At 45.6% G+C, this 26,708-nt stretch overlaps 1 protein-coding gene across 2 annotated transcripts in view; it reads right to left on the bottom strand.

Annotated features, from left to right (window-relative positions):
- The window catches only part of PRKCQ (protein kinase C theta), a 242,426-nt gene that overhangs the window by 29,978 nt on the left and 185,740 nt on the right, over positions 1-26,708 (bottom strand). For both annotated transcript variants that reach the window (XM_073652454.1, XM_073652453.1), the window contains one exon: positions 8,991-9,082. In XM_073652454.1, coding sequence (XP_073508555.1) covers positions 8,991-9,082 — 92 coding nt within the window. The remainder of the gene's footprint in view (positions 1-8,990; positions 9,083-26,708) is intronic.

The raw sequence follows: 26,708 nt of genomic DNA, 5'->3' as shown, positions 1-26,708 counted from the left end.
TGGGGGTGAATAAATTTGATTTCCATTGATGATTTTTGTGTGATTTTGTTGCCAGCAAATTCAACCTTGTACAGAACAAAGTATTCAATGAGAATATTTAATTCATTCAGATCTAGGATGTGTTATTTGAGTGTTCCCTTTATTTTTTTGAGCAGTGTATATAAAACAAGATTAATGATAGTTATACTTTAAATTTGTCCCAAAATGTGATGTATATGTGTGTCACATGTCGAGTATGAGTGTGGGATTCTGGCTGTGTTTATATCAACTTGTATTTTTTAGAATGGAGATAAAAATAAAACAAAACTTAAACATCTCAATTATATCCCTTTTCTCATTTATTACATAAAAAATCTAAACCATAAACAGCATTGCTGCGTTTGTTTATCCTGCATCTATTCTGCATGGCAAGTTCTGTAAAAAACATTGAAATGCCAGAGTTACTGTTTTTTCAGTCACCTTGATTCCTCCTTAAAAAATGAAATTAAAAAACAAAAACAAAGTGTCTGTATTTCAAATACGCCAATAAAAACTACAGCTCGCCTCACAAAAGAACAAAGCAAAATATCCCTCACAAAGCCCTATCAATTGAAAAATATGTAAGTTATGGGGCTCAGAATATGGTGACTAGTGTTGAGCGATACCTTCCGATATCAGGAAATATCGTATCGGATTGGATCGGACCGATACCCAAAAAGTATTGGATATCGCCGATTCCGATACCGGAAACCAATGCAAGTCAATGGGACACAAATATCGGAATGAAAATAAACCCTTTCTTTCCTTGTAGGTTAATTCTACATGAAGTAAAACAACTAAGAATAATGTAGAATGTATTACGCGAAAAGCCGGCAATTCATCAGCGGCATACACCGGTACCCGACAATTTACAACAGAAAGAATAGAGCTTCACACATAGATTAGATAGATAGAAACATGTCAGTCACATATATATGAAGTACAGTGACAGTGTTGCTTACTGTACTTGTCATTTAGTGTAAAGGATTTATTTAAAAAAATAATTGTGTTTTCATGCACTGTCTCTTTAAAAAAAGCCGGCCGGCAATTCAGCAGCGGTACCCGACAATTTATAACAGACAGAATAGAGCTTCACACATAGACTAGATAGATAGAAACATGTCAGTCACATATATATATGAAGTACAGTGACAGTGTTGCTTACTGTACTTGTCATTTAGTGTAAAGGATTTATTTAAAAATATAATAGTGTTTTCATGCACCGTCTCTTTAAAAAAGCCGGCCGGCAATTCAGCATCTGTACCTGACAATTTAGAATAGAAGGAATAGAGAATCATACATAGATTAGATAGATAGAAACATGTCAGTCACATATATATGAAGTACAGTGACAGTGTTGATTACTGTACTTGTCATTTAGTGTTAAAATAAAGGATTTATTTAAAAAAAAATTGGCGTGGGGTTCCCCTTAATTTTAGGCTCTAGCGGAGGTTAAGCAGATGGCTGGGGCAGATGTTTGAAGCCTGGGAAGGGGGTAATACCCACGGAGCTTCCCAGGCTACTAATATCAGCCCCCAGCTGAATACCTAGCCTTTACTAGCTATTAAAATGGGGGACCCCCTCAAAAAAATGACGTGGGGACCCCCTAATTTAATAGCTAGCAAAGGCTAGGCAGACAGCTGGGGGCTGATATTAATAGCCCAGGAAGGGTGCCATGAATATTGGCCCCCTCCCAGGCTAGAAACACCAGCCGTCAGCCGCCCCAGAAATGGCGCATCCATAGGAATGCGCCAATTCTGGCACTTAGCCTCGCTCTTCCCACTGCCCTGTAGCGGTGGCAGTGGGGTAATAGGGTTGGGGTTGATGTCAGCTTATAATGCCAGCTGACATCAAGCCCAGGTTAGTAATGGAGAGGCGTCTATAAGACACCCCCATTACTAACCCCATAGTCAAAGTTAGAAAAAAAACACAAACACCCAGAATAAAGTCCTTTAATTGAAATAAACACACAATTCTTTATTGTTCTAAATTAAACTCTACTTACCATCACGCCCATTCCAGCTGAAACCAACGATCTGCTGCAATAAAAGAAAAATAATAAAGCAACCTCATCCTTACCTTTCCATGGTTCCCACGACAGCTTCAGCTCTGCTACATCGAGATGACAGGCTGGACCACAGCAGAACGCTGCCATCCAGCCTGTCATCCCGCAGACACTGAGAAGCGCAGGCATGCTTGCGCTCCTCAGTGTCTCTCTGTGACGGCAACCAGATGAGCCGAGTTCATGTCCAATAAACTCAGCTCACCTCATGCACGTCACTGACAGCGTGGGAGAATTCTCCTGCACTCAGCGCTTCAGCGTGAGAATTTTCCCACGCTGTCAGTGACGTGCATGAGGTGAGCTGAGTTCATTGGACATGACCTCACCTCATTCACGTCACTGACAGCGTGGGAAAATTCTCACGCTGAAGCGCTGAGTACAGGCGAATTTTCCCACGCTGTCCGGCCAGGTACAAATAGGCAGCTGGTGGTTGGGGGCAGCCCGTTCCTGCCTGCTGTACCTGGCTGGACACAAATATAGTGCGAAGCCCCACGTCAATTTTTTTTAAATTATTTCATGAAATAATTTTTTAAAAAAAGGGCTTCCCTATATTATTGTGTCCGGCCAGGTACAAATAGGCAGCTGGTGGTTGGGCGCAGCCCTTTCCTGCCTGCTGTACCTGGCTGGACACAAATATAGGGCGAAGCCCCACATCAATTTTTTTTTCATTATTTCATGAATTTCATGAAATAATTAAAAAAAAAAATACGTGGGGCTTCTCCCTATTTGTGTGTCCAGCCAGGTACAACTAGGCAGCTGGAGGATGGAATCTGCAGCGCAGGGAGGCCCAAGCTTTCTGCCCCCCCCCGGTGCAAATTGCAGTCCGCAGCCACCCCGGAAAATGGCGCGTTCATAGAAGCTGGATGCTGTACCTGGCTGGCATACAAAAATATGGCAAAGCCCACGTCAAAATTTTTGGGAAAAATTAATTAAAAAATAAATAATAATTTAGGGACTGCATCTTTATTAACTCCTCAAATGTCATTTAGTGTTAAAATAAAGGATTTATTTAAAATAAAATTGGGGTGGGATCCCCCATAATTTTAGGCTCTAGCGGAGGTTAAGCAGACGGCTGGGGCAGATGTTTGAAGCCTGGGAAGTGGGTAATACCCACGGAGCTTCTCAGACTACTAATATCAGCCCCCAGCTGAATACCTAGCCTTTACTAGCTATTAAAATGGGGGACCCCCCCCAAACAATGACGTGGGGTACCCCCTATTTAATAGCTAGCAAAGGCTAGGCAGACATCTGGGGGCTGATATTAATAGCCCAGGAAGGGTGCCATGAATATTGGCCCCCTCCCTGGCTAGAAACACCAGCCGTCAGCCGCCCCAGAAATGGCGCATCCATAGGATGCGCCAACTCTGGCACTTAGCCTCGCTCTTCCACGCTGCCCTGGTGCGGCGGCAGGGGGTAATAGGGTTGGGGTTCATGTCAGCACCAGCTGCCATGAAGCCCAGGTTAGTAATGATGGGCGTCTATAAGACACCCCCATTACTAACCTACAAAGTGTTAAAAAGAAAAAACACACTACACCCAGAAAAAAATAATTTATTTGAAATAAAACACACCATTTTATTTAATTCTTAGTTTACTAAAAAAAATAGTTATCTGTCCACGTTCCTGCGCTGATCTCCCATGCACAGCTGTCACATCTGGAGATGGTGACAGCTGTGCATGGCTGCTGTAAGCTCACACTGCCGGGAACACGTCCGCTCCCGGCAGCGGGAGCCACTTACTGAGGTCACCGGAGTGCATTCAGTCAGCGCAGCTCCGGAGACCTCCTTTACAGCAGTGCTGTACCGTGGGAATTTCTCACGATACAGCAGGGCCGTAAAGGAGCTAACCGGAGCAGCGCTGCCTGAACTCCGGCGAACCCGCTTATGCAATGACGGGGCTGCTTTACGGCCCCATCATTCTAGCGGCGGCAGCGGTTCAGAGTGGTCACATTCTATGTGGCTGCTCTAAACTGGAGATCATCGTGGGACACTCGTGGACTACTACGGAGGGGTAAGGATAAGGTTGTGGTTTATTATTTTATATTTTATTACAGGAGATCGATGGCTTCGGGGAATTAGGTGTCTAGGTGAGTATAGGTGTAGTTTTTTATTTTTTACTTTATTTTAGGTGGCGATCAGCGGGGACAGGTAATGTATGAACTAATTTATTGTAGGCAACCACTGGCCACCAATGACATGTATTTAAAATTTATTGGGGACACAGTAGGGCAATTTAAATAGCAGGATCAGGCTGATGGGAACTACTGCTCCCATCGAGCTGATCCTGCTGGCACGAATGGACGGGGGACAGACATAGGCCGATGGGAGTAGTAGTGTCACATCGGCCTATGTCTGCCTGCACGCACACACCCGCAGACATCGCACAGACACCGCACACACTCGCAGACATCGCACAGACACCGCACACACCCGCAGACATCGCACAGACACCGCACACACTCGCAGACATCGCGCAGACATCGTACAGACACCGCAGACATCGCACAGACACCGCACACACCCGCAGACATCGCACACACCCGCAGACATCGCACAGACACCCCGCACACACTCGCAGACACACGCACAGACACCCCGCACACACTCGCAGACACACGCACAGACACCCACACACACCAATCATGACGGGCTGATCGTCTGGGAGGTGAGGCTGACCAGTGCGACCGTGGGAAAGTTCATGTGAGTTCATGCAATGCAGTCAAGCATGAACTCACATGAACCCTCTGAGGGCACCGCAGCTACTTCAAATGAACAGCTGATCAGCATCACCTGATACCTCAGCTGTTCATTTGAAATAACCAGCGGGAAAGCGCAGCACAGAATGGGAAAGCCGGCGGTGAAGTCTTTTCACTGCCGGCTTCCCCGCCCGGGTCCTTCGCTCCCCGCTCCTTGGTGCTGCGCTCCCCGCCCGGTCCTAACTTATGATCGGGATGGGAGGTGGCGAGGGGAGCGGAGGATCGGGGTGGGAGGCTGCGGGGAAGCAGTATGGGGCTGTGTGATTGTTTAAAAGCCGGCGGCTTTTTACCGCCCGCCGGCTTTTAAACGATCAGGAGAATTCTCCCACGCTGGGATGGCATTCTGATGACAGGCTGGATCTCAGCTGAGCGCTGCCATCCAGCTTGTCATCCTTCAGAGACACTGCAGAGTGCAGGCATTATGGGAACTTCCGATTCCGGTATTCGATATTGTAAAAGTATCGGAATTAAGTATCGGAATTCCGATACCGCGAATATCGGTCGATACCCGATATTTCAGTATCGGAATGCTCAACACTAATGGTGACGCAAACCAAATTTTTATAAAAATAGGAAAGCATATAAAAATGTATTAATTTGATATTGCCATAATCCTGCTGTCCTGTAGAATAGAGTTACCTTTTATTTTTATTGCATAGTGAATACTGTTAAAATAAAACGCAAAAAACAATGGTGGAATAGCATTTTTTTCATTCCACTCCACAATTTATATTCCATTTTTTAACTCATTGTATAGTAAGCTAAATAATGCCATTAAAAATTACGTTTGGTAAAACTAAGCCTTCGTCCAGCTATTTCCATCTCTGTTATTTGTGGGATATCCACATGATATGTCATCAATGTCTGATAGGGCTCATGCAGACGACTGTATATCGGTCCGAGTGCAATCTGACAAAGCATTGGCTCACACTCGGACCAATGTTTTGCTATGGGGCCATGCGCAAGTCAGATTTTTTCCATGGACAGAGTCTGTTCAAGGAAAAAATCACTGCATGCCCAAGTTTGATTACATATTCCGATTGCACTCGGCCATGCAAATCAATGTGTCCGTAGAAACTATCGGACTGCACTTGGATGACATCTGAGTTCAGTCCGATTTCCGTGCACTCACAGAATGGAAAAGATGGAAAAACATTTTTTTTCTTCTCCTCATACAAAAGAATCAGATCACACTATGCTGATACTCTGATCACACTCTGATCAGAGTTTCATCAGAGTTCCATTTGCATTATCAGCCTGATTAACTCGGATGACTGAATCTATGGCCATTTACATCTAGCCATAGGTGTGATGGGCAGAGATAGTGAGTCAATTGACCCCTGTTTAACAAGCAGAGGTGGCTGCAGACTTGAAAGGAAGGGTTGTTGTACATGTATAAAGCTCAGTTTATTCCTATCTCTAAGGCGCCCTTCACACGTCCGCTTAAAAAAATTTACGTGTGAGACGGTCCGTTTTCACTATCTGTGTGGTTTTCTGTTTGCCTTCCATGTGTATGTGTGAAGCATCCGTGTGTACGTGTGTACCATCCATATGTTGTCCGTGTGACACATAACAGAATAGAATTCAGAATAGAAATGACAGATTTTTATGTGTTAAAGATGTGCAAAGATATAGATAGGTAAATAGATATCCATGAGATACATAAATTGTGCCTTGCATGTGTAGCTTTCTGTACATCTTTTAACCTTATAAATAAATAAACAAATGAAAAACAATTATGTGGTGTCCCCCCATTTTTTGTTACCGGCAAAGGTAAAGAAGACAGCTGAGAGCTGATAAACACTCCCGGACACTTTCCCTAGTTCACAACTTTATAAAAAAAATCCCACACAGGTCCGACGTAGTCCAGAGAATCCAGTGAAGTCCATCGAATCCTTAGTACAAAGCCTATCGAGCCTCGTTCTGAGGCTTTGCCAACAGCCACTTCCGGATCACGTAGCACTGCGCAAGACCTGGCGACTCTGAAAAGTGGTGACATCAGTAACGTTACCAGTTTTTACAGTTACCGGGTCACAAAGCGCTCGGAAGTCGATGGACTTCGCTGGATTTGCTTGGACTACATTGGACCTGAGTGGGAACTTTTTCTTTTAATAAAGTGGTGAACAAGAGAAAGTGTTTTATTTCTGTGTGTTTTGTGTGCATGTTCTTTTCTGATTTCCATTCACTGGACTACATCGGATTCGCTGGACTAAGTCAGACCTGCATAGGAATTTCTTTTATTTTTTTAATAAAGAGGTGAACCAGGGAAAGGGGAAAGTGTTGAAGAGTGTTTATTTAAATAACGCATTTTCTGTGAGTTATTCGTTTTTTTTCCTGGGTTAGTAATGAGGGTGTCTGATAGACACCTCACCATTACTAGCACCAGGGCTTTATGTCAGCTGTGTTTTTGGTCAATTTACAGCTGACATCAACCCCGAGCCCCATTACCCCGATTGCCAACACCCCAGGGCATTGGGAAAATCAAATGTAAAGCGCCAGAATTGGAGCATCTCATGTGATGCTCCACTTCTGGGGCAGCAGCGGGCTGCTATTTTCAGGCTGGGAAGGGCCCAATCACCAGGGTCCTTTCCAGCCTGATAATATCAGCTCTCAGCTGTCTGTTTTACCTTTGCTGGTTACCAAAAATGGAGTGGACCCTACATATTTTTTCATTTAATTATTTATTAGGTTAAAAGATGTACATTGTGCTACACATGCAAGGCAGAAATTATATATCTCACGGATATCTATCTATCTATCTATCTATCTATCTATCTATCTATCTATCTATCTAAGCAAAAGAATAAAGGTGCAGCACTAGCAAAATGGAAAAATAGGTACAGGGCCTCCCAGGTACAACCAAAACCTTGAATAATCAAATATATCGTGCTTTTTTTGACCCATGTCAAAGTGGCAACGTTACGTCCCTAGTGATGGACTTTTTCAAGCCTTGAAAAAGTCCCTCACTAGGGACGAAATGTTGCCACTTTGACATGGGTCAAGAAAAGCACGATATAATTGATCTTTTGGAGTTCTGCCTCTATCTTTTTTGATTATCTATCTATCTATCTATCTATCTATTATCTTTCCACATCTTAACACATACAAATCTGTAATTTATATTCTTTATACTATTCCAGTATGTATCATCCGTGTGCTGTACATATCTACACAGACCCACTGAGTTGTATTGGCCCTTTTATCTGTGTGGCCAGAAAAATAGTGACATGTCTACGTGTGGGTCACAAGGATACACTCTCTGTGTGAAAACACGGATATGTGCGCAAACCCATAGTTTATAATGGGTACGTGTGGATACATGCCTCCGGTACGTGTAAAAACGGATGCTACACTTAAAGGAGACATGTATATGTGAAGAACGCCTAAGAGAGTTACAGAGAGGAGCAAAACAAGTATATTTGAGGGCCACATCTTGATTCTGCTTTCCATTAAGGGTATGTCCCCACATGGTGTAATTGCAGCGGTTTTGCTGCATATTTCACGTGGCGGATTTGGTGCATAAATTATGCAGCTTTTCCAGTACCAGCAAAATCAATAAGATTTCGGAAATCTCACTCACTTGCTGCTTTTATTTTTTGCGCATATTTGGTGCAGTGTTTTTGCCAAAACACAGCATGTCAACAGTTGCAGCGACTAAAAGTTACAGCAACTAAAAATGAATTAAAAAAACATGAAAAACACACGGAATATAAGCAGCTTTTTTGCCTACAGCTACGTTATTTATACACAAAAATATGATGTAAAAATGCCCAGTGTAAACATACCCTAAGTGCCACTTTTGGCCACCATTCTTAGAACAGACTGGATAGGTGGGATTTTTATTATTATTATTTATTATTATAGCGCCATTTATTCCATAGCGCTTTACATGTGAAAAAGGGGTATGATACAAGAACAATTACAATAATCTTGAACACAATGTGACAGCGACTGGTACAGGAGGAGCGAGGACCCTGCCCGCGAGGGCTCACAATCTACAAGGATTTGAGGTACCTCACTGAAACAACATCTACGACATTTCCTATGGATTACCCATAAGTATTAGTTAAGCATTTGTATGTAATAGATTTGGCAAACAGTACTTTTAGAAACATTTATAAAGACATTTTAGAAAAAAATATAAAGGAAACATACGTAGCTCTGGCAAGATCAAATTTGTGGCAGCTTTGTATGTGGAACATGAGGTCTCCTCCGTTGAGATATTCCATGACAAAAAATAGGTTCTCCTGTCCAAGAAACACTGATGTAAATAAATTGTGTGTATGAAGGGATAAAACCAAACCTCTACAATGTGATCTACATTCATAACAATTTTTCATCAATTTGTAATCAAACTATTCACGGCCTTGCCCTGTGGCCTCCTATGTCATTACTAGAACAGGCAGAAGTCACAACATTAGTCACCTGGGTGCAGTTATGACTGTGGTATAAATGCGCTGACTGATGAGTCATCTTCCTGGCAAAACTTACATCACCGCAAGGCAAAAGCCCTGAGATGAGGTTATTGCAAAGTACGGGGATGGTGACAAAGAGAAGACACCAAAAAACTGAAAACTGCACATGCCTCAATCACCGAATATTCCTAAATACAGCTACGGCTGCTTAATTAGCCGATTATGATTCACTACGTATCTGTCGAGAGATAATATTCATGTCATGGTAGCCAGACTGATTAACTGGATCATTTGTCTTCAACAAATCTGGCATGAACAGTTCATTTTTACAAAAATCATCATAAAAAAATATCTGTAAACATTAAAATATTAATTTGCAGCAACACAGCAACTAAATCCAAAGCCTTGTTCACACAGCTAGGTTTTGGTGTTGTTTTTGCATGTTTTTTTTACAGGTGAAACTGGGTTTAAATAAAGGAAAATAAATCATATCTTTTCTTTATACTTCTTTTTTAGGGTTAATTTCTGGTTAACGAGCATCTATAGTTCATTATTCAACTCAATGGGACAACCTGTAGTATCAGGAAGGGCTACTCATACAAAGAAGCCACCGGGCATTTGTAAACTAAGAAGGACCATAGATCTTTTCATTGTGATGACCGCTGCAGGTTCTGTAAATCAGACCTTCACCAATCTAACACTGAAAGCCTATTGTAAGGCCTCGTGCAGACGACCGTAGCTTTGGTCCCAGTGCGATCTGACAAAACATCAGATCGCACTTGGACCAATGTTATTCTATAGTGCCCGTGCACATGTCCGATTTTTTCCTCGAGCCGAATCAGGGTCTCTGTCTCTACTTTATGCTGCTCTCAGATTGGTGCAATCTAATATTTGGCTCAAACTATATTATTATCCAAGGTTGTTAAATAGAATAACTCCTAATAACGGAGCTGTCCAAGATGCTCTGTTTTGGAGGCAGACTTCTCTCACATCATCTGGCCATCATTAGCAGTTTTGGTATGAGGCATTCCAGACTATAGAAAATTAGATTTTTCTCCTCCCTATGATATTATCAGTGAGATCTTGGGGTGTTCATTGGATCGGGATGGCTCTAAGAAATCAAAAGTAGCTGATTTTGAAGTTATTTTTACAAGTTTGGTCTTCAGAGATGGTACCAATGACAAAGGAATGGGAAAATCTGATGAATGAATTAATGGGTTGTGAGCAAATTTGGTGCAGAGAAATAGGTAAAATTGGGGAAAAAATTGGGATAAAGGTGAATAGTTGAAAGAGGGAACTGGGGAGACTTGCCTCCAATTTAATAATATTATTATTATTATTACTAATATTGCTACTATTTATTTCCGCTGATCCAGGTTGGGGTGGGTGGGAAGTTTGTAGAAGTAAAATAAAGATGTTATTTGTGTGTCTTTTATACATTTTATAAATATGATGTTTCAAAAACTGAATAAAGAACAAAAGAAACCAAACACTAATTCGTATAGCAATATATTAGTAAATGATTCAGTATGAGCTGCAAACCTAATGGACTAATTTGTATAGTGGAGTATTTGATGACATGGTATATTTTTAATTTACGCAAACAAACTATATTGGATTTACACGATTTTGTACTGCAAAAAAGTTTAATCCATCGTCAGATGTTTTCATGTCTAAAAATATCATCTGAAGTTGTTTAAGATATACATATTTCTAAAGTTTTCCACATTCTCATGCTAGGTATTCCAGCTGCTCTCATCACAAATATGCCTATGTGTGATGCTACATGGTAGACATGGTCCCACTCTTCAAAGTATAAAAGCCCTATTGACTGGCGGAATCTCTCTTCTCTTGAAAGCCTTTCATGTGCTGAGTGACCATCAAGCTGGGAAAAAGGTCAGACATCCAGAAATCAATTCTGAGCCAGCATGAAACTAGAATTAAAAGGTGGCAGAAAAATCTTTACACTGTCTGCACCTCGCTCTATTCTCTGCGTTTTCCATTTGACTTTTAAACACCATCTTTGATTGAATTGTGTTTTAAGGTAAAAGGACAGAGCAGTAATTGGCTGTTAAATGAAGCACAAAGTGCACGGTGATTTATGCAGCCTTTGCCTTATGGTTTCCCAAGACTAAGAAATGGGTTTCTGCGGGTGTATTCTAAAGTGAAGAAAGACATCATTCTATTAAACGTGAGCTGTACAGAGCACATTGTGTGCTCAGGAAACACTGATATCCTTAGTACTGTAACATCATCTATAGTCATCATTTATCTGTGCACTCAGGAGAAATATTTTATAGATTGTACTTTATGCTATAAGGGCATTTTTATCTTATGGTCAGGTTGAAGCATAATATGTACTAGGACATCTTTAACAAGCAATAAAATCATAAACTTAAAATGGTTGCAGGTACCAATTGATATCTGAAGTAATAAAGTAATGTACTCACCTAAGCTTAAAGTTCGGAAGTTATCTCCTATCCATAAGTTAGGGCATACCTTCTGAATCGCTGGGAAATTGAGCACTGGGACCACCACTGATCCAGAGAATGGGGCTCTGTAACATGGTGCAGGGCGGTACCCGTGGACAAGGTACTTGTGTTTCACACCCCGGACTGCTACATGAAAATGGAAGTCCTGGCTGGGTGCGTGGACTTTAACTACGGGGCGCTTCGCCCTTGTAGGCAGTAAGGTGCTGGTGACTTAGGCTGGCCAGGACCAGATGTTATAAAGTTCAATGAGGGAGACCACCACTTAAAAATCAATGGAACTATAACAGGAGGAGTAGTATGTACAGTGGATAGTGGGTGCAAATCTTCATGGATGTTTTCTCTTAACACACGGTAAATCTTCATTCACATTCTTTCTTTACTTACTACACTCACACAATTCTGCCTCAGTTAGTTCCTCTGCCTTCACCACAACCCAGCACAGTGCTTCGGAAGCTTCCCTTGTCCCCAATAAGGAGTCCTGTGTGAATGAAGTAGAGGTCAAGCATGCTTCTTCAGAGAACATTCTCGGGATATGTGGAGATTCCAGTGGTCAGAGAAGATATCCCCTTGGTAGTTATTTTATGGATAGGTGATCATTTCCAAACGTGACACAAACACTTCAACTACTTTAAAGGGGTTGTACCACTTACAAAGTTCATTTTAGTTAATAGATATATTGGAATAATAAGTTACACAATTGGATGTGTTAAAAAATGTTACTGTGCTGAGATAATCTTATAAATGTGTCCCTGTTATGTACTGTGTAATGGTTGTGTCCTACCATGCGGAGCTGCTCCAGTTCATGCCTATACATAACACAAGATCCTGGCCATGACGAGGGGTAAGTTACTTATGGTAAGTGAGCATACAGACAAAACAGCAAGGGCTCACAGCTGCTGCTTTCTGAGGTAACACATTTCCCTGCCTGAGTTAACACGTTTTCTTGTTTTATCACAGGAGTGAGTGTTTCTGCCATGTCACCAGTCCTATGAGCTCATCATAAATCAAGTCAGTGACATATAAACTCAGCTCCTACCTTCAAATTTTTTGCATCTAATGCAATTCTATGGAGAAAAACTAAACATAACTATCACAGCTGATAGTCCTACTGAATAGACTGTTAGAATTTGTATTATGGCAAGAAAAAAGCAGCTAAGTAAAGAAAAACGAGTGGCCATCATTATTTTAAAAAATGAAGGTCAGTCAGTCCGAAAAATTGGTCAAACTTTGAATGTGTCCCCAAGTGCAGTTGCAAAAACCATCAAGCGCTATAAAAAAACTGGCTCACGTGAGGACCGCCCCAGGAAAGGAAGACCAAGAGTCACCTCCGCTTCTGAGGATAAGTTTATCCGAGTCACCAGCCTTAGAAATCTCAAATTAACAGCAGCTCAGATTAGAGACCAGGTCAATGCCACACAGAGTTCTAGCAGCAGACACATCTCTACAACAACTGTTAAGAGGAGACTTTGTGCAGCAGGCCTTCATGGTAAAATAGCTGCTAGGAAACCACTGCTAAGGACAGGCAACAAGCAGAAGAGACAAGTTTGGGCTAAAGAAAACAAGGAATGGACATTAGACAAGTGGAAATCTGTGCTTTGGTCTGATGAGTCCAAATTTGAGATCTTTGGTTCCAACCACCGTGTCTTTGTGCGACGCAGAAAAGGTGAACGGATGGACTCTACATGCCTGGTTCCCACCGTGAAGCATGGAGGTGGAGGTGTGATAGTGTGGGGGTGCTTTGCTGGTGACACTGTTGGGGATTTATTCAAAATTGAAGGCATACTGAACCAGCATGGCTACCACAGCATCTTGCAGCGGCATGCTATTCCATCCGGTTTGCGTTTAGTTGGACCATCATTTATTTTTTAACAGGACAATGACCCCAAACACACCTCCAGGCTGTGTAAGGGCTATTTGACCAAGAAGGAGAGTGATGGGGTGCTACGCCAGATGACCTGGCCTCCACAGTCACCAGACCTGAACCCAATCGAGATGGTTTGGGGTGAGCTGGACTGCAGAGTAAAGGCAAAAGGGCCAACGAGTGCTAAGCATCTCTGGGAACTCCTTCAAGATTGTTGGAAGACCATTTCCGGTGACTACCTCTTGAAGCTCATCAAGAGAATGTCAAGAGTGTGCAAAGCAGTCATTAAAGCAAAAGGTGGCTACTTTGAAGAACCTAGAATATAAGACATATTTTCAGTTGTTTCACAGTTTTTTGTTAAGTATATAATTCCACATGTGTTAATTCATAGTTTTGATGCCTTCAGTGTGAATGTACAATTTTCATAGTCATGAAAATACAGAAAAATCTTTAAATGAGAAGGTGTGTCCAAACTTTTGGTCTGTACTGTATATGTGATAGGTTATGTCTAACAATTAAAGTCATGGTTGGTGTCAGATGCGTAAAGTTGAAAATTCAGCAGTCTTGGAAATTATAATTGACAGGTAATTTTAGAATATGTTACAAACATTTAGACATCCTGAAGGTTCTAATTTATCTTATGTGGTTTAGCTCCAATTTATGGATCCCCACTAGATGTGACATGGGGGTCCATTGACACAGAGACTACTCATAAATAAACTGATGTCCCTATGTTCCGTATAAGTTCCGTATAAGGCTAAACTGATTATTGAGTATTTGTGAAAGAAAGTAGTATAGTTCTTGTTACAAAAACTGCTGGTAACAACCAACTCCTTTCTTCTTATTTTACTTGCACAATCCACACAAAAGCTCTAACAGGGGCATTCACAGGACTGACAGAGTTAATAATATCTGTCAGTTTACAGACAGGCATTAGGCATCACCTGCCAATGAATGCAGGAAAGCTTACGCTAGAGGGAGCCAAAGATCTTTCTGAATCCACATAAAAATGAACAGACTGAGTGACAGCTAGTCATTTTTTTTTGGAGTTGTTAAAAATGATAACAAATTGCCATCTTTTCTACTTGTATACTGACAATGACAATTTTATAGTGTAATTCAGTATTTCACTGCAAACATTGGCCACAAATGAAATAACATCTATAATTACAGTCTTGAGATTAATGCTGATATATCAGTCTGAGGATAAACCCATGATCAGTGTGTGCTAATTTATTAAAAATTGTTATTGCTACTACATAGTTACATGAATCACACAGACCTAACTGTGTGATTCAGGGAAAAGTAAAGCAAAAACTATATGAGCGACTGCATCTCAAAAGAAAAATAAATCCTTACTGACCTTATTAAAGCAGCCATTATTATTATTTATTATTTATTATAGTGCCATTTATTCCATGGCGCTTTACATGTGAAGTCATTAAATAGTTTCCAATCAATTTAACATCAGTCTTCCCCTTCTTAGTTCTAACTCTTAAGTCATTAGCTTGAGTTTTACATCTGTTTATTACCGTAAGTCTTTATACAGATCAATATATTAACACAGATACAGAAGTTACATTTATAGGATGGTAGGTATTAAGAACACTTTGGCACTAGAACGCAATGCTCTAAAATCTGCTCTCAAGGAATGTTTTTTAGACTCCTTGGTTCTATCAAAGTGATTCTTCTTAAGCTGTATGTCATGTATGTACACAGCACTTACTGTACCATGGATATGTAGGGAGAAAAGCCAGAAAGGAGCCATGGAAAGGTGGCAGAGGTGACAGAATATATATCTGCATTAAAAAGACAGGCATTTAACTAGAAAACATTTTCCTAGTTACCAATATACAATATAAAGTATCTGTAGTAGGTGCAATGGTATATCTATGAGTGAACCCTTTGTCTATTGACGAGAAGCAAACTAGGAATACTAGTTCCCATATTCTTAAAGAATAACTAAACGTAAATTTTTTAATGATATTGACCAGCATATAATGTTATGAAGCTTTGTAAATCACTTTATAACTATGTTATCAGAACATACTCAGTTGGAGTACAGATGCTAGCAGTGAAAGGGTCAGCACTAGTGATGGGCGAGCACTAAAATGCTCGAGTGTTCGTTGTTTGGGTTGAGCACATTGGAATACTCGGGTGCTCGACCCAAGCAACGAGCCCAATGTAAGTCTACGGGAAACTCGAGCATTTTTCAGGCGGCTTCCCACAGCGGTCTGCAGAGGGCCTAAAAATTGGCCAAATCGATGGGAACAGTGCTCAAATGGCATGGGAACAGCATGGGGAAGACCCCTGGACTCCCAGGTCACTGCTGTCAACAATGTTATCAGAGGTATTACGCCACTTTTACGGACTCACAATAAAACATACTAAAACAAAACCAAAATGGATTTTCCTGAGAAAAATGTTAAGGAACATCCTTTCCAGGGTAATGACTTGTATATGGAGCAAAATAAATAACCAAAAACAAAAATACTCCTCCACACCTTGGGCTATGGTAATGCCTAGTGTTTTTGATGCATTTTTGCACTTTTGCATTGCTTTCAACCGTGACAAATCCATTCACCGGGAAATGTCATTTTAACATTTTACAACCTTATCTGGCCATATGGTGTGTGAGACATGATCAGACACATCCTGTTTCATTTATGAAGGAGGGACTCTGAAAGTCATAAAGCCTACTTTTATAGGGCCATCAGGCGGCCTTTACTATTCTTAAAGGGCCAGCAGTCGGCCCTCGGTATTCTTAGAGAGCCATCAGCCGGCTATGCTTTGTTATTCCCATTACTAAAGAGTGGGTCTCCTATACTGTTATTGCATAAGCAGTGAGTGGCAGGTCTTTGAAAATTTGGACGCACCCCAATACCCCTTTGAAGAGACTTAGAGGAGGGCATCCTGAAAACAATGTTCCCATTATTAGGAAGTGGGTCTCCCATACTGTTTGCCTATGCAGTGAATGCAAGGGCTGCCAAAAATTTGGACCTACTCCAATGCCCCTTGGAAGACACATAGAGGAGGGCCTCCTGAAAAAAAATGTTCCCATTATTAGGAAAAGGGTCTCCCATTGTGTTTGTGTGTCACCCTGGCCTGGATGCCACAAAATGTAATAAAGCTGTGTCTGAGAGCAAGGGGGAGGTTCTCTAGTCAGGGGAACATTAGCATGCAGTACCTCCTGTCTCAGACCAGTAGGGGGAGCAGGCTGCCCCTATAAAAGCTGGTGCTGGGGGCAGGGTTAGAGAGAACTTGAAGGCCTGTCTCAGGACTGAGACTTGTCCCAGAGCAGAGCAGGGACAGACAGTTTTGTATTGCACCTAAGAGGAAGTGTGGCAGGAGGAGAGCCACAAGCCAGAGACAAGAGGCGAAGTGAGCCTGTCTTGGCAGATAAAAGACTTACTTTACCAGACTTTGGTGTCTGAGGCTGGGAGGATTCCACATTCTCCAGCAGATAACCAGTTCGCAAGGGACTGTATATTCCTTGGCCTAAGAAGCCTGGAGGCCCTGCCACAACCGAAGGGACCAGTAAAGCCGTACAAGGCTGGGAGCGGAAAGGAACCCACGTCGCAGGTCATACAGGCGAGAATACACGGAGAGCTCGGAAACGTGGGCTGTTACCCTATAAGGAGGAGATAGCCAGAGGGAGCGCAGAAAGCATGGTAGGCCTACACCCTCACCCTGACCAGGGCCAATTTCCCCGTTGCTCTCAGACATCCAGGTCCCCTCCTAGCCGGGACTGTTTGTGGGTCAATTTACCTGTTCTATTAAAGACCCTGGACTGCAACCTGTTGTCTGTGTGCTCCTTGCTCCTCCAGCACTATCAGCACTGGGACTCCCACTACCATCACTCCCAACATCCATTATACTGCCCTGGGGCCGCACTCTTCCCGTGGGGAGTCACACTACCCTAGCTGCACACCTCATCAGCCCCAGCGGTCTGCATGCAGCGGCGGTTCCTAATAACCGCAATCCACGGGTGGCGTAGTCGGACATAAACATCAGCACATAACGGACTACCACTGGCCTGACCACCCTGAGCCACGGAACCGGGTTGCCACTACTACTCCCATCGTTCTCCTATTGCCCGGATCTGAGTGCCCCACGGCCCAGGGGGCGAGTCAGCTTTGGCGTAGTCGGCAGGATTTCGTGCCCGCAACCACCGGGTACTGCGTGCCTGAAAGAGACTTTTGTAACTTACCTGTGGCGAAGTTTCCCACCATCCGGAGTCGTTTCCTGCCATCCGGAGCCGATTCCCGCCATCAGACGCCATCTTGGACCGTTTCCCGCCGTCTTCTGCCGTCTTCCCGCCATCCGCAGCTGCTTCCCGCCATCGGACGCCATCTTCAGGACGCCGCGCGGGAAGAAGAGGGGCGTGGACGCCGAAAGCGCGCGAGACCCGAAGCTCCGCCCCACACACCGACGCTGCGCAAGGTCCTGGAAGGGAGAGAGAGCGGCGCTGACGTCATCAGGACGCGACGCCAGGTCCTCGTCCATAGCAGCAGCAGCGGAGCCGCGGCCTACAGAAGAGGATCGTCGGAAGGTAGGCCACGCTTAACTAGGGGGGAGGGAGATGTCGGACACAGAGGCCCCCACTACCACCAACGCAGCTGCAGCAGCGGTGAAGCCCTTTTCCCTGCCCTACATCCCTGGAGCGGCCTGGCTGCCCAAATACTCAGGGAAGCCCCATGCCCTAACTGACTTTAAGGAAAGGCTGTACAGTTTGTTCCAGGTTTACCCCCTGACAGAGGAACAGAAGGTCAGCATACTAACAGGGCAGTTAACTGGCGCAGCCCAAAGGGAGGTAAAATCATGGCCCACTGAGGAGAAAAGGACTGTGAAGGGTATTCTGGCCCAGCTGCGGGGTACCTTTGACACACGTACCTCCGCTGAGATTAAAATGAGGTTCTATGGATGTAAGCAGCGGGCACAGGACAGCATCAGAGACTATGCCCTAAATCTGCAGGAAGCCTTGAGGGCTATTCAACAAACTGACCCTGGCAGTGTGCAGGAAACGGATAAACTGCTAACAGAACAATTCATAGAAGGTCTGCTGTCCAGCGCCCACAGGGCTCAGCTGCGCCTCATGTTCTTTCAGAACCCCGACCTGACCTTTGCCCAATTTAAGGACAGGGCCATAAGGGTGCTCCGTGAACCTGCAACCAGTGGCGCTATAAACCCCCGGCGCCCTGCTCTCACCTACCACCAGGAGGCGGCGCCCTCCTCTATGGACCCCGTGGGGGCTGATGCACAGGCCCTGAACCAAGCCCCGTCGAAAGACCTGCACCACCAAGTCCAGGAGCTGACCAGGAGGGTCGCGGCATTGACCAGGACCGTCCAGGCGTTACAAGTGGACCCGTCAAGACCCATCGAGTTGGCTTCAAGTCCGGAGGATGCCCCGTGGCGTCAACAGAGGAGGATCCCGTCGTTCCGAGGGAGGCCCACAGACCGCTATGCAGAGGATGGACAGCCCATTTGCCGCCGATGCAGCCAGCCCGGACACATTTCCAGGTACTGTAATTTAAACGGGTCCAACCTGGGGCAGAGGGCCAACCCCCAGGCATAAGATCACCAGGCCCTTATAATTGGCGTGATAAGTACGTTGGGGGGCGCCCGGTTTTACCCGTGGTGCTGGACGGTATCCCCATGAGCGTCTTGCTGGATACTGGGTCACAAGTAACCACTATCCCTTATGTACTTTTTAAGCAGTATTGGACTGATGCTGATATCACACGGTATCCAGACAGTAACTTGAGCATCATCGCCAGTAATGGCTTACCCATGCCGCAGATGGGGTTCAAGGAGATGACCATTAAAATTGGTAAAGTTGAACTACTGGCACAGGGAGTGATTATTGTGGACATTGACCGTCGTGAAAGTCACCCTAAAATAACTGTGGGTACTAACGTAATTGAAAATTGTCTTTCAGAGGTAATTGTAATTCTACAACAGGTGGCAGTGAATGCTAGTTCCAGCCAACAGAGAGTCCTCAACAAGGAGATAAAAGCCCTGATGAGACGGCAGCAGGTAGAACTGTCTGGTGGTGAGATCGGTAGCGTAAGACTGAGTGACCCATTCCCCATTTCCATGCCTCCCAAAAGTGAAATGATGATCTGGTGTCGGACTGCAATCGGGTTGAGAGGTAGAGACTACCAAGCCATGGTAGAACCCGTGTACTCAGACAGCAGGCCCACCATTTTGACAGCCCGGGGGGTGGTTGATGTCCGTCATGGGAGGGTGCCCGTCCGCATCCTCAACATTGGGGAGAGGGAAGTACACTTACCCAGGTACGCTACACTCGCCAAACTGTTTGTTGTCGAACACAAAGCTATTAGGGCCGTGGAACCCTTGCTTCCATCTCCCCAGGCGGAGGGTAATGGCTCCCAGAAACAAAAGGAGGACTGGTGCCAGAAACTCCACGTGGGTGCTGACTCCACTCCCCTGCACCAAAAACAAGGAGTCTACCGGGTGGTACAGGAGTACGAGAGAGTCTTTAGTAAGCACCCTCTAGATTTCGGCAGAGTAAAAGGGATAGAACACCACATCCCCACAGGGAGCCACCCACCGATAAAAGAAAGACACCGACCTGTACCCCCTGCACATTATCAGAACGCAAAGGGCATGCTAAGAGAAATGAAAGAAGCTGTGGTCATTAGAGATAGCTGTAGCCCCTGGGCAGCCCCCTTGGTTCTGGTGAAAAAGAAAGACGGCACCATGAGAATGTGCGTAGACTATAGACAAATCAACCGTATCACCCACAAAGACGCATATCCGCTGCCTAGAATAGAGGAGTCTTTAGCCGCACTAAAATCAGCTAACTTCTTTTCTACTTTGGACCTTACTAGCGTGTACTGGCAGGTTCCTGTGGCAGAGGCTGACGAGGAGAAGATCGCCTTCACCACCCCGATGGGACTGAGCGAGTTCAACTGTATGCCTTTCGGGCTCTGCAACGCACCAGGGACCTTCCAGCGGCTGATGGAATGCTGTCTAGGGCACCGAAACTTCGAGACGGTCCTCCTTTACCTGGACGATGTGATCGTCTATTCGAAGACCTACGAGGACCATCTAAAGCACCTGGCCGAGGTGTTCGAAGCCCTGGCAGGCTATGGCCTGAAGGTGAAACCATCGAAGTGTCACCTGCTGAAACCAAAGGTCCAGTACCTAGGGCACGGGGTAAGCGCGGAAGGAGTGGCCCCCGACCCTGACAAGTCACGGCAATCAAGAGCTGGCCAAGCCCCTCGAACATCAAAGAGGTGAGACAGTTTCTCGGGTTGGAAGGCTACTACCGAAGGGTCATCCCCGGGTTCACTAAGATGGCAGCTCCTATGCAGGACCTTCTGATCGGACAGTCTAAGTCCAGGAGTCAAAAGACACCCTTCAAGTGGGATAAACCGGAAGAGGAGTCCTTCGGCCAGCTAAAGATGGCCCTCACGGGGGATGAGATCCTGGCCTACCCTGACTATGGCCAGCCTTTTATCCAGTAATGTGGGACTGGGAGCCATACTGTCCCAAAACCAACAGGGCAGAGAACGGGTGATCGCGTACGCCAGTCGGAAGCTGAGGCCCACCGAGAGGAACCCGGAGCATTGCAGCTCCTTCAAGCTAGAATTCTTGGCAGTGGTGTGGGTTGTGACGGAACGCTTCAAGCATTACCTGGCCTCCGCAAAGTTCACCGTGTACACGGACAACAACCCGTTGACACACCTGGACAATGCAAGACTGGGTGCCCTAGAACAGCGGTGGATGGCCCGTCTCTCCAACTATGATTTCGTGATCAAGTACCGGGCCGGCAAAACCAATGCCAACGCAGACGCCCTGTCAAGGATGCCTCACTTACCTGAAGGTGACGAAGACCCAGAAGAGCTGGAGGAGGTAGAACTCCCTGCTTTTCACCGGTATGGAGCCGCTCAATACTCCCACTGAGTGAAAGAGGAGGATCTAACAACCGTGATGATCAATCCCCTACCTCACCACAGCTGGGCCGAGACCCAAGATAGTGATCCTGCCATCCGCCTGGTGAAAGATCTGCTGACCCAGGAAGACGCCCGCATAGATCCGGATGCTCCAGAGAAAGCCAAGCAGCTATGGAAAGAGAAGAGCAAGCTGTTCCTCTACGAAGGCAAATTGTGCAGAAGGATTGTCAACCACCGGACGCACGAGCTGACCTGGCAAGTCGTGGTCCCAAGACGGGATGCAGCCATGGTCCTGGGGGCTTACCATGACAGAGCGGGACACTTCGGTTGGAAGAAACTGGAGTTCCTGCTAAGAGGAAGGTTCTTTTGGGTCGGCATGAGAGGAGCTGTAGAAAAGTGGTGCAGAGACTGTGGCCCTTGTCACCTGAGGAGGAAGGACCGCACCAGCCAGAAGACACCCTTGAGGCCCATCGTCACCACGCAGCCTCTTGAGCTGGTAGCTCTGGACCATGTCAAATTGGCTCCAAGCCGGTGTGGATACATCTATGCCCTGACAATCGTGGACCACTATTCCCGTTTTCTAGTGGTGGTCCCGGTAAAGGACTTGACAGCCCAAACAGCGGCCAGAGCCTTCCAGCAATATTTCTGCCATCCACACGGGTATCCGGAACAGGTCCTGACAGACCAGGGTCCAGCGTTCGAGGCTGAAATCTTCCAGGAGTTCTGCAACCTCTATGGCTGTAAGAAAATTCGTACAACGCCTTACCACCCCCAAACCAACGGGATGTGTGAGAAGATGAACAATATAGTCATTGATCTCCTAAAGACGTTGCCCCTGGAGGAACGCAGCCTGTGGCCAGAAAAACTGCCGGATCTGATAGACTTATACAATCATATCCCGGTGAATGCTACAAACTGCACCCCGGCTTACCTGATGCGAGCCAGACCAGGTAAGCTGCCCGTAGACCTGGAGATGGGAGTCCTAACACCTGAGGATACCTCCCCGGATGCGGACTGGGATACGGAAAGGCAACTGCAGTACAAGAAGGTACAGGAGAGTGTGGAGAAGAGCCTGGCCCAGGTGAGAGAAAGGCAAGAAAGACTCTTCAACCAACACGCCCCTGCTGGTCCCCTAGAACCTGGTGAGCAGGTCCTGAAGCAGAAGAGAAGGCTACATAAGTTGGACGACCCGTGGGAAAGGGAACCCTACACTGTACTGCAGTCTGATCACGACAACCCGAAGGTGTGCGTGATCACCAAGGACGGAGGAGAAACCACTAGTACCGTCTCCAGAGACCACCTCAAAAGGTGCCCCGAGCAACTCCGTAGTGCAGAAGAGGATCAGAGTGACCTTGAACCCGCAGAGGACAAGGAAGAAATGATCAGCACCGTTCTCGGAGAGTTCCCTCAGTCCTGGACTCGCATAAATGATGCCATAGTGGTACCTGTCCTGCATTTCCTGCAACCAACTGCGCAACAACCTGCACCAGATCCGGAAGGTGAAGAGGAGCAAGCAGTTCCAGAGGCAGAAGAGCCTGTACCAGCAGCCCAGGAGAGTCAACCCTCTGCTGACAGTGAGCCTGCCATGCCTGCGGTAAGCCAAAGGACCCGCAGACAGCTGCCTGCCCTACCTGTACACCCAGCTGGTAGCTGTACCCCTAACGCTAGTGGGGAAAGCCAGGTTGGTCCACCACCAGACAGTGGGCTACGTAGATTAACCAGGAGCACAAAGGGGCAGATACCCGCTCGCTGGAAAATATAGAGTGTACTAAGATTGTAAATAACCCTGTTGCCAAATGTTGAAATTGTTTGCCAAGTTACATGCATGTTTGGTAATTCTGTGTTTCAGTTTCTTGCAGCTACCGTAAGGACTCAAAGGTTATGGACTTTTTATAACCGGGACCTTGTATGGACTGCGTTTGGAGCCTAACCAAGGAATGAACTAAGACTGTAAAGGACTTGGGGTAGGACAGACCCCCACCTGGTTAAGGCTCCCCGTTGTGCTGGTGATATGGACACCCGGTCACAGGCCACACTGTGACCTTAAGAACTCAATCTGTGCGTCGTCTGTCTGTTAATGTTTTATGGTATGCATATTGTCTTTGTTTATTGTTTAGTCCCGGAGTACTAAATTTCACTAGGGGGGAATGTGTCACCCTGGCCTGGATGCCACAAAATGTAATAAAGCTGTGTCTGAGAGCAAGGGGGAGGTTCTCTAGTCAGGGGAACATTAGCATGCAGTACCTCCTGTCTCAGGCCAGTAGGGGGAGCAGGCTGCCCCTATAAAAGCTGGTGCTGGGGGCAGGGTTAGAGAGAACTTGAAGGCCTGTCTCAGGACTGAGACTTGTCCCAGAGCAGAGCAGGGACAGACAGTTTTGTATTGCACCTAAGAGGAAGTGTGGCAGGAGGAGAGCCACAAGCCAGAGACAAGAGGCGAAGTGAGCCTGTCTTGACAGATAAAAGACTTACTTTACCAGACTTTGGTGTCTGAGGCTGGGAGGATTCCACATTCTCCAGCAGATAACCAGTTCGCAAGGGACTGTATATTCCTTGGCCTAAGAAGCCTGGAGGCCCTGCCACAACCGAAGGGACCAGTAAAGCAGTACAAGGCTGGGAGCGGAAAGGAACCCACGTCGCAGGTCATACAGGCGAGAATACACGGAGAGCTCGGAAACGTGGGCTGTTACCCTATAAGGAGGAGATAGCCAGAGGGAGCGCAGAAAGCACGGTAGGCCTACACCCTCTCCCTGACCAGGGCCAATTTCCCCGTTGCTCTCAGACATCCAGGTCCCCTCCTAGCCGGGACTGTTTGTGGGTCAATTTACCTGTTCTAGTAAAGACCCCGGACTGCAACCTGTTGTCTGTGTGCTCCTTGCTCCTCCAGCACTATCAGCACTGGGACTCCCACTACCATCACTCCCAACATCCATTATACTGCCCTGGGGCCGCACTCTTCCCGTGGGGAGTCACACTACCCTAGCTGCACACCTCATCAGCCCCAGCGGTCTGCATGTAGCGGCGGTTCCTAATAACCGCAATCCACGGGTGGCGTAGTCAGACATAAACATCAGCACATAACGGACTACCACTGGCCTGACCACCCTGAGCCACGGAACCGGGTTGCCACTACTACTCCCATCGTTCCCCTATTGCCCGGATCTGAGTGCCCCACGGCCCAGGGGGCGAGTCATTTGCCCATGCAGTGAATGCAAGGGTTGCCAAAAATTTGGAGGCACTCCAATGCCCCTTGGTACAGACGTGGCAGTCAGAGGGCCACCTGAAAACAATGTTCCCATTATTAGGGAGTGGGTTTCCCATTGTGTTTGCCTATGCAGTGAATGCAAAGGTTTCCAAAAATTTGAAGGCACTCCAATGCCTCTTGGAAGAGACGTGGAGGTCAGAGTGTTAGAATCAGTGTTGTTATGCTTGTGCTCTGGCTAAGGTGCCTTGTTAGTTCTCTGTGTTTAGGACAATTGATATCCTGGGACTTCTTGTTCCACCAGTTTTGTTTCCTTTAATCTTCATTTCTGCAACTAACTTTTCTTTAGGAGGTCACCTGTTTTTGCTCCCAGTCCTTGAGTTCAGTGCAGGATCGTTGGTGGGGCTACTCACAAGGAATAGGGCACCCACCCCAGTGTAGGGTTTTAGCGGAGTCTCAGTGCAGGGACAGCTTTTCCCTCCTATTCCTTAGTTCTTAGTTGCAGAACATAACAGTATGTCCAGCCCCATTTTAAAAAAATAAATAAATAAGTTTTTTTTTTTTCTCCTCTCCTCTTTCTGGGTTTTCTTCAGTAGGAGTACCATCCAGGAGCTTGCTCAACGCTTGCAAGGGTTGACTCGGGATGTTGCCGGTCTTCAGTACGTGAGTAAATACCCTGCAGAACACTATGAAAAACCTAAGGTAGGATTACCTGAGTGTTTCTCGGGGAAACGACAGGATTTTTTTCATTTAAAAATGCTTGTTTGTTGTATTTTCGGCTCAGACCTAGATCTTCTGGTAGTGAACTATAGCGTGTAGGGATTATTATGTCTCTATTGCGTAAAGAACCACAAATCAGGGCGTTTTCCTTGTCTCCTGATGGTCATTGTTTGAGGTCTGTGGAGGCATTTTTTGATGCCATGGGTTTGCTGTATGATGATACTGATCGGGTTACATCAGCCGAGGCAGAGCTCAGTCATCTCAAACAGGGTTCTCTTGATGCTGAGAGTTATTGCATCCTGTTCAGACGATGGTCTGCAGAGGTCAGGTGGAATGACCCTGCACTCAAGTTTCAGTTTCTGTCAGGATTGAGTGAAAGGGTTAAAGATTTGCTCATTGCATTCCCTGCACCTGATACTTTGCAAGTTGCCATGCAGTTAGTTATCCGTGTGGATAGAAGGTTGAGGGCCAGACAGAATGAGGAGAAGTTTCCCTATATTGCTGGATTCTGTTTCTCAAAATAATCCTGCCGTCACTGGGGAACCTATGCAGGTGGGGGCAATGTCATCCCGTTCCAAGGAGAGGGACAGGAGGTTCTCTGAGTCACTTTGCTTGTGTTGCGGTAAGGCTGATAATTTTTTAAAGCAATGCGAGGTTCGCTTAAGGAAAGAAAAAAAAATTGTCAGTGGAAATAACACTCCTGTTCGCATTGCGTTTTTACATTCTGCTGGGGTGTTTTTTCCTGGTAATACCACCTGTCAGGGTCGTTCGATTGAGTTTCAGGCAATGGTGGATTGTGGTTCTGCACTTAATTTGATTGAGCAACAATTTCTTGAAAAGTATAAGTTCGGTTCTGAACCTTTGTCGTCTCCTTTTCCTGTGGTGGCGATTGACAATACTCCCCTGGAGCATGGAAGCATTCTTAGAAAGGTCACTGGGTTTCCCCTTTCTATGAATATGGAACATCAGGAGTAGATTGACTAATTTGTACTTGCTAAATTGCCTTCCCCGGTCGTCCTGGGGTTGCTCTAGTTAAAAGTGCATAATCCTTAGCCGGACTGGTCGTTTGGTTCCATAAGATCCTGGGTGTCAGGGGTGTTATGGTAAGTGTTGTAATGTTCACATTGCGGCTGTTGTGAAGGGGGAGTTACCTGAACCCATTAAGGATTTTTGGAGGGTTTTTTCGGAGGTGGAGTCGAAAGCTTTACCACCTCATAGAGATTACGATTGCGCTATTGAGTTCGTCCCTGATGCTAAGCTCCCA

This window comes from Phyllobates terribilis, unplaced genomic scaffold (genome assembly GCF_046119375.1).
Source record: "Phyllobates terribilis strain yellow unplaced genomic scaffold, ASM4611937v1 Scaffold_11__3_contigs__length_659146591, whole genome shotgun sequence".
Taxonomy (NCBI): domain Eukaryota; kingdom Metazoa; phylum Chordata; class Amphibia; order Anura; family Dendrobatidae; genus Phyllobates; species Phyllobates terribilis.
This window is presented reverse-complemented; position numbering and strand designations above follow the sequence as displayed.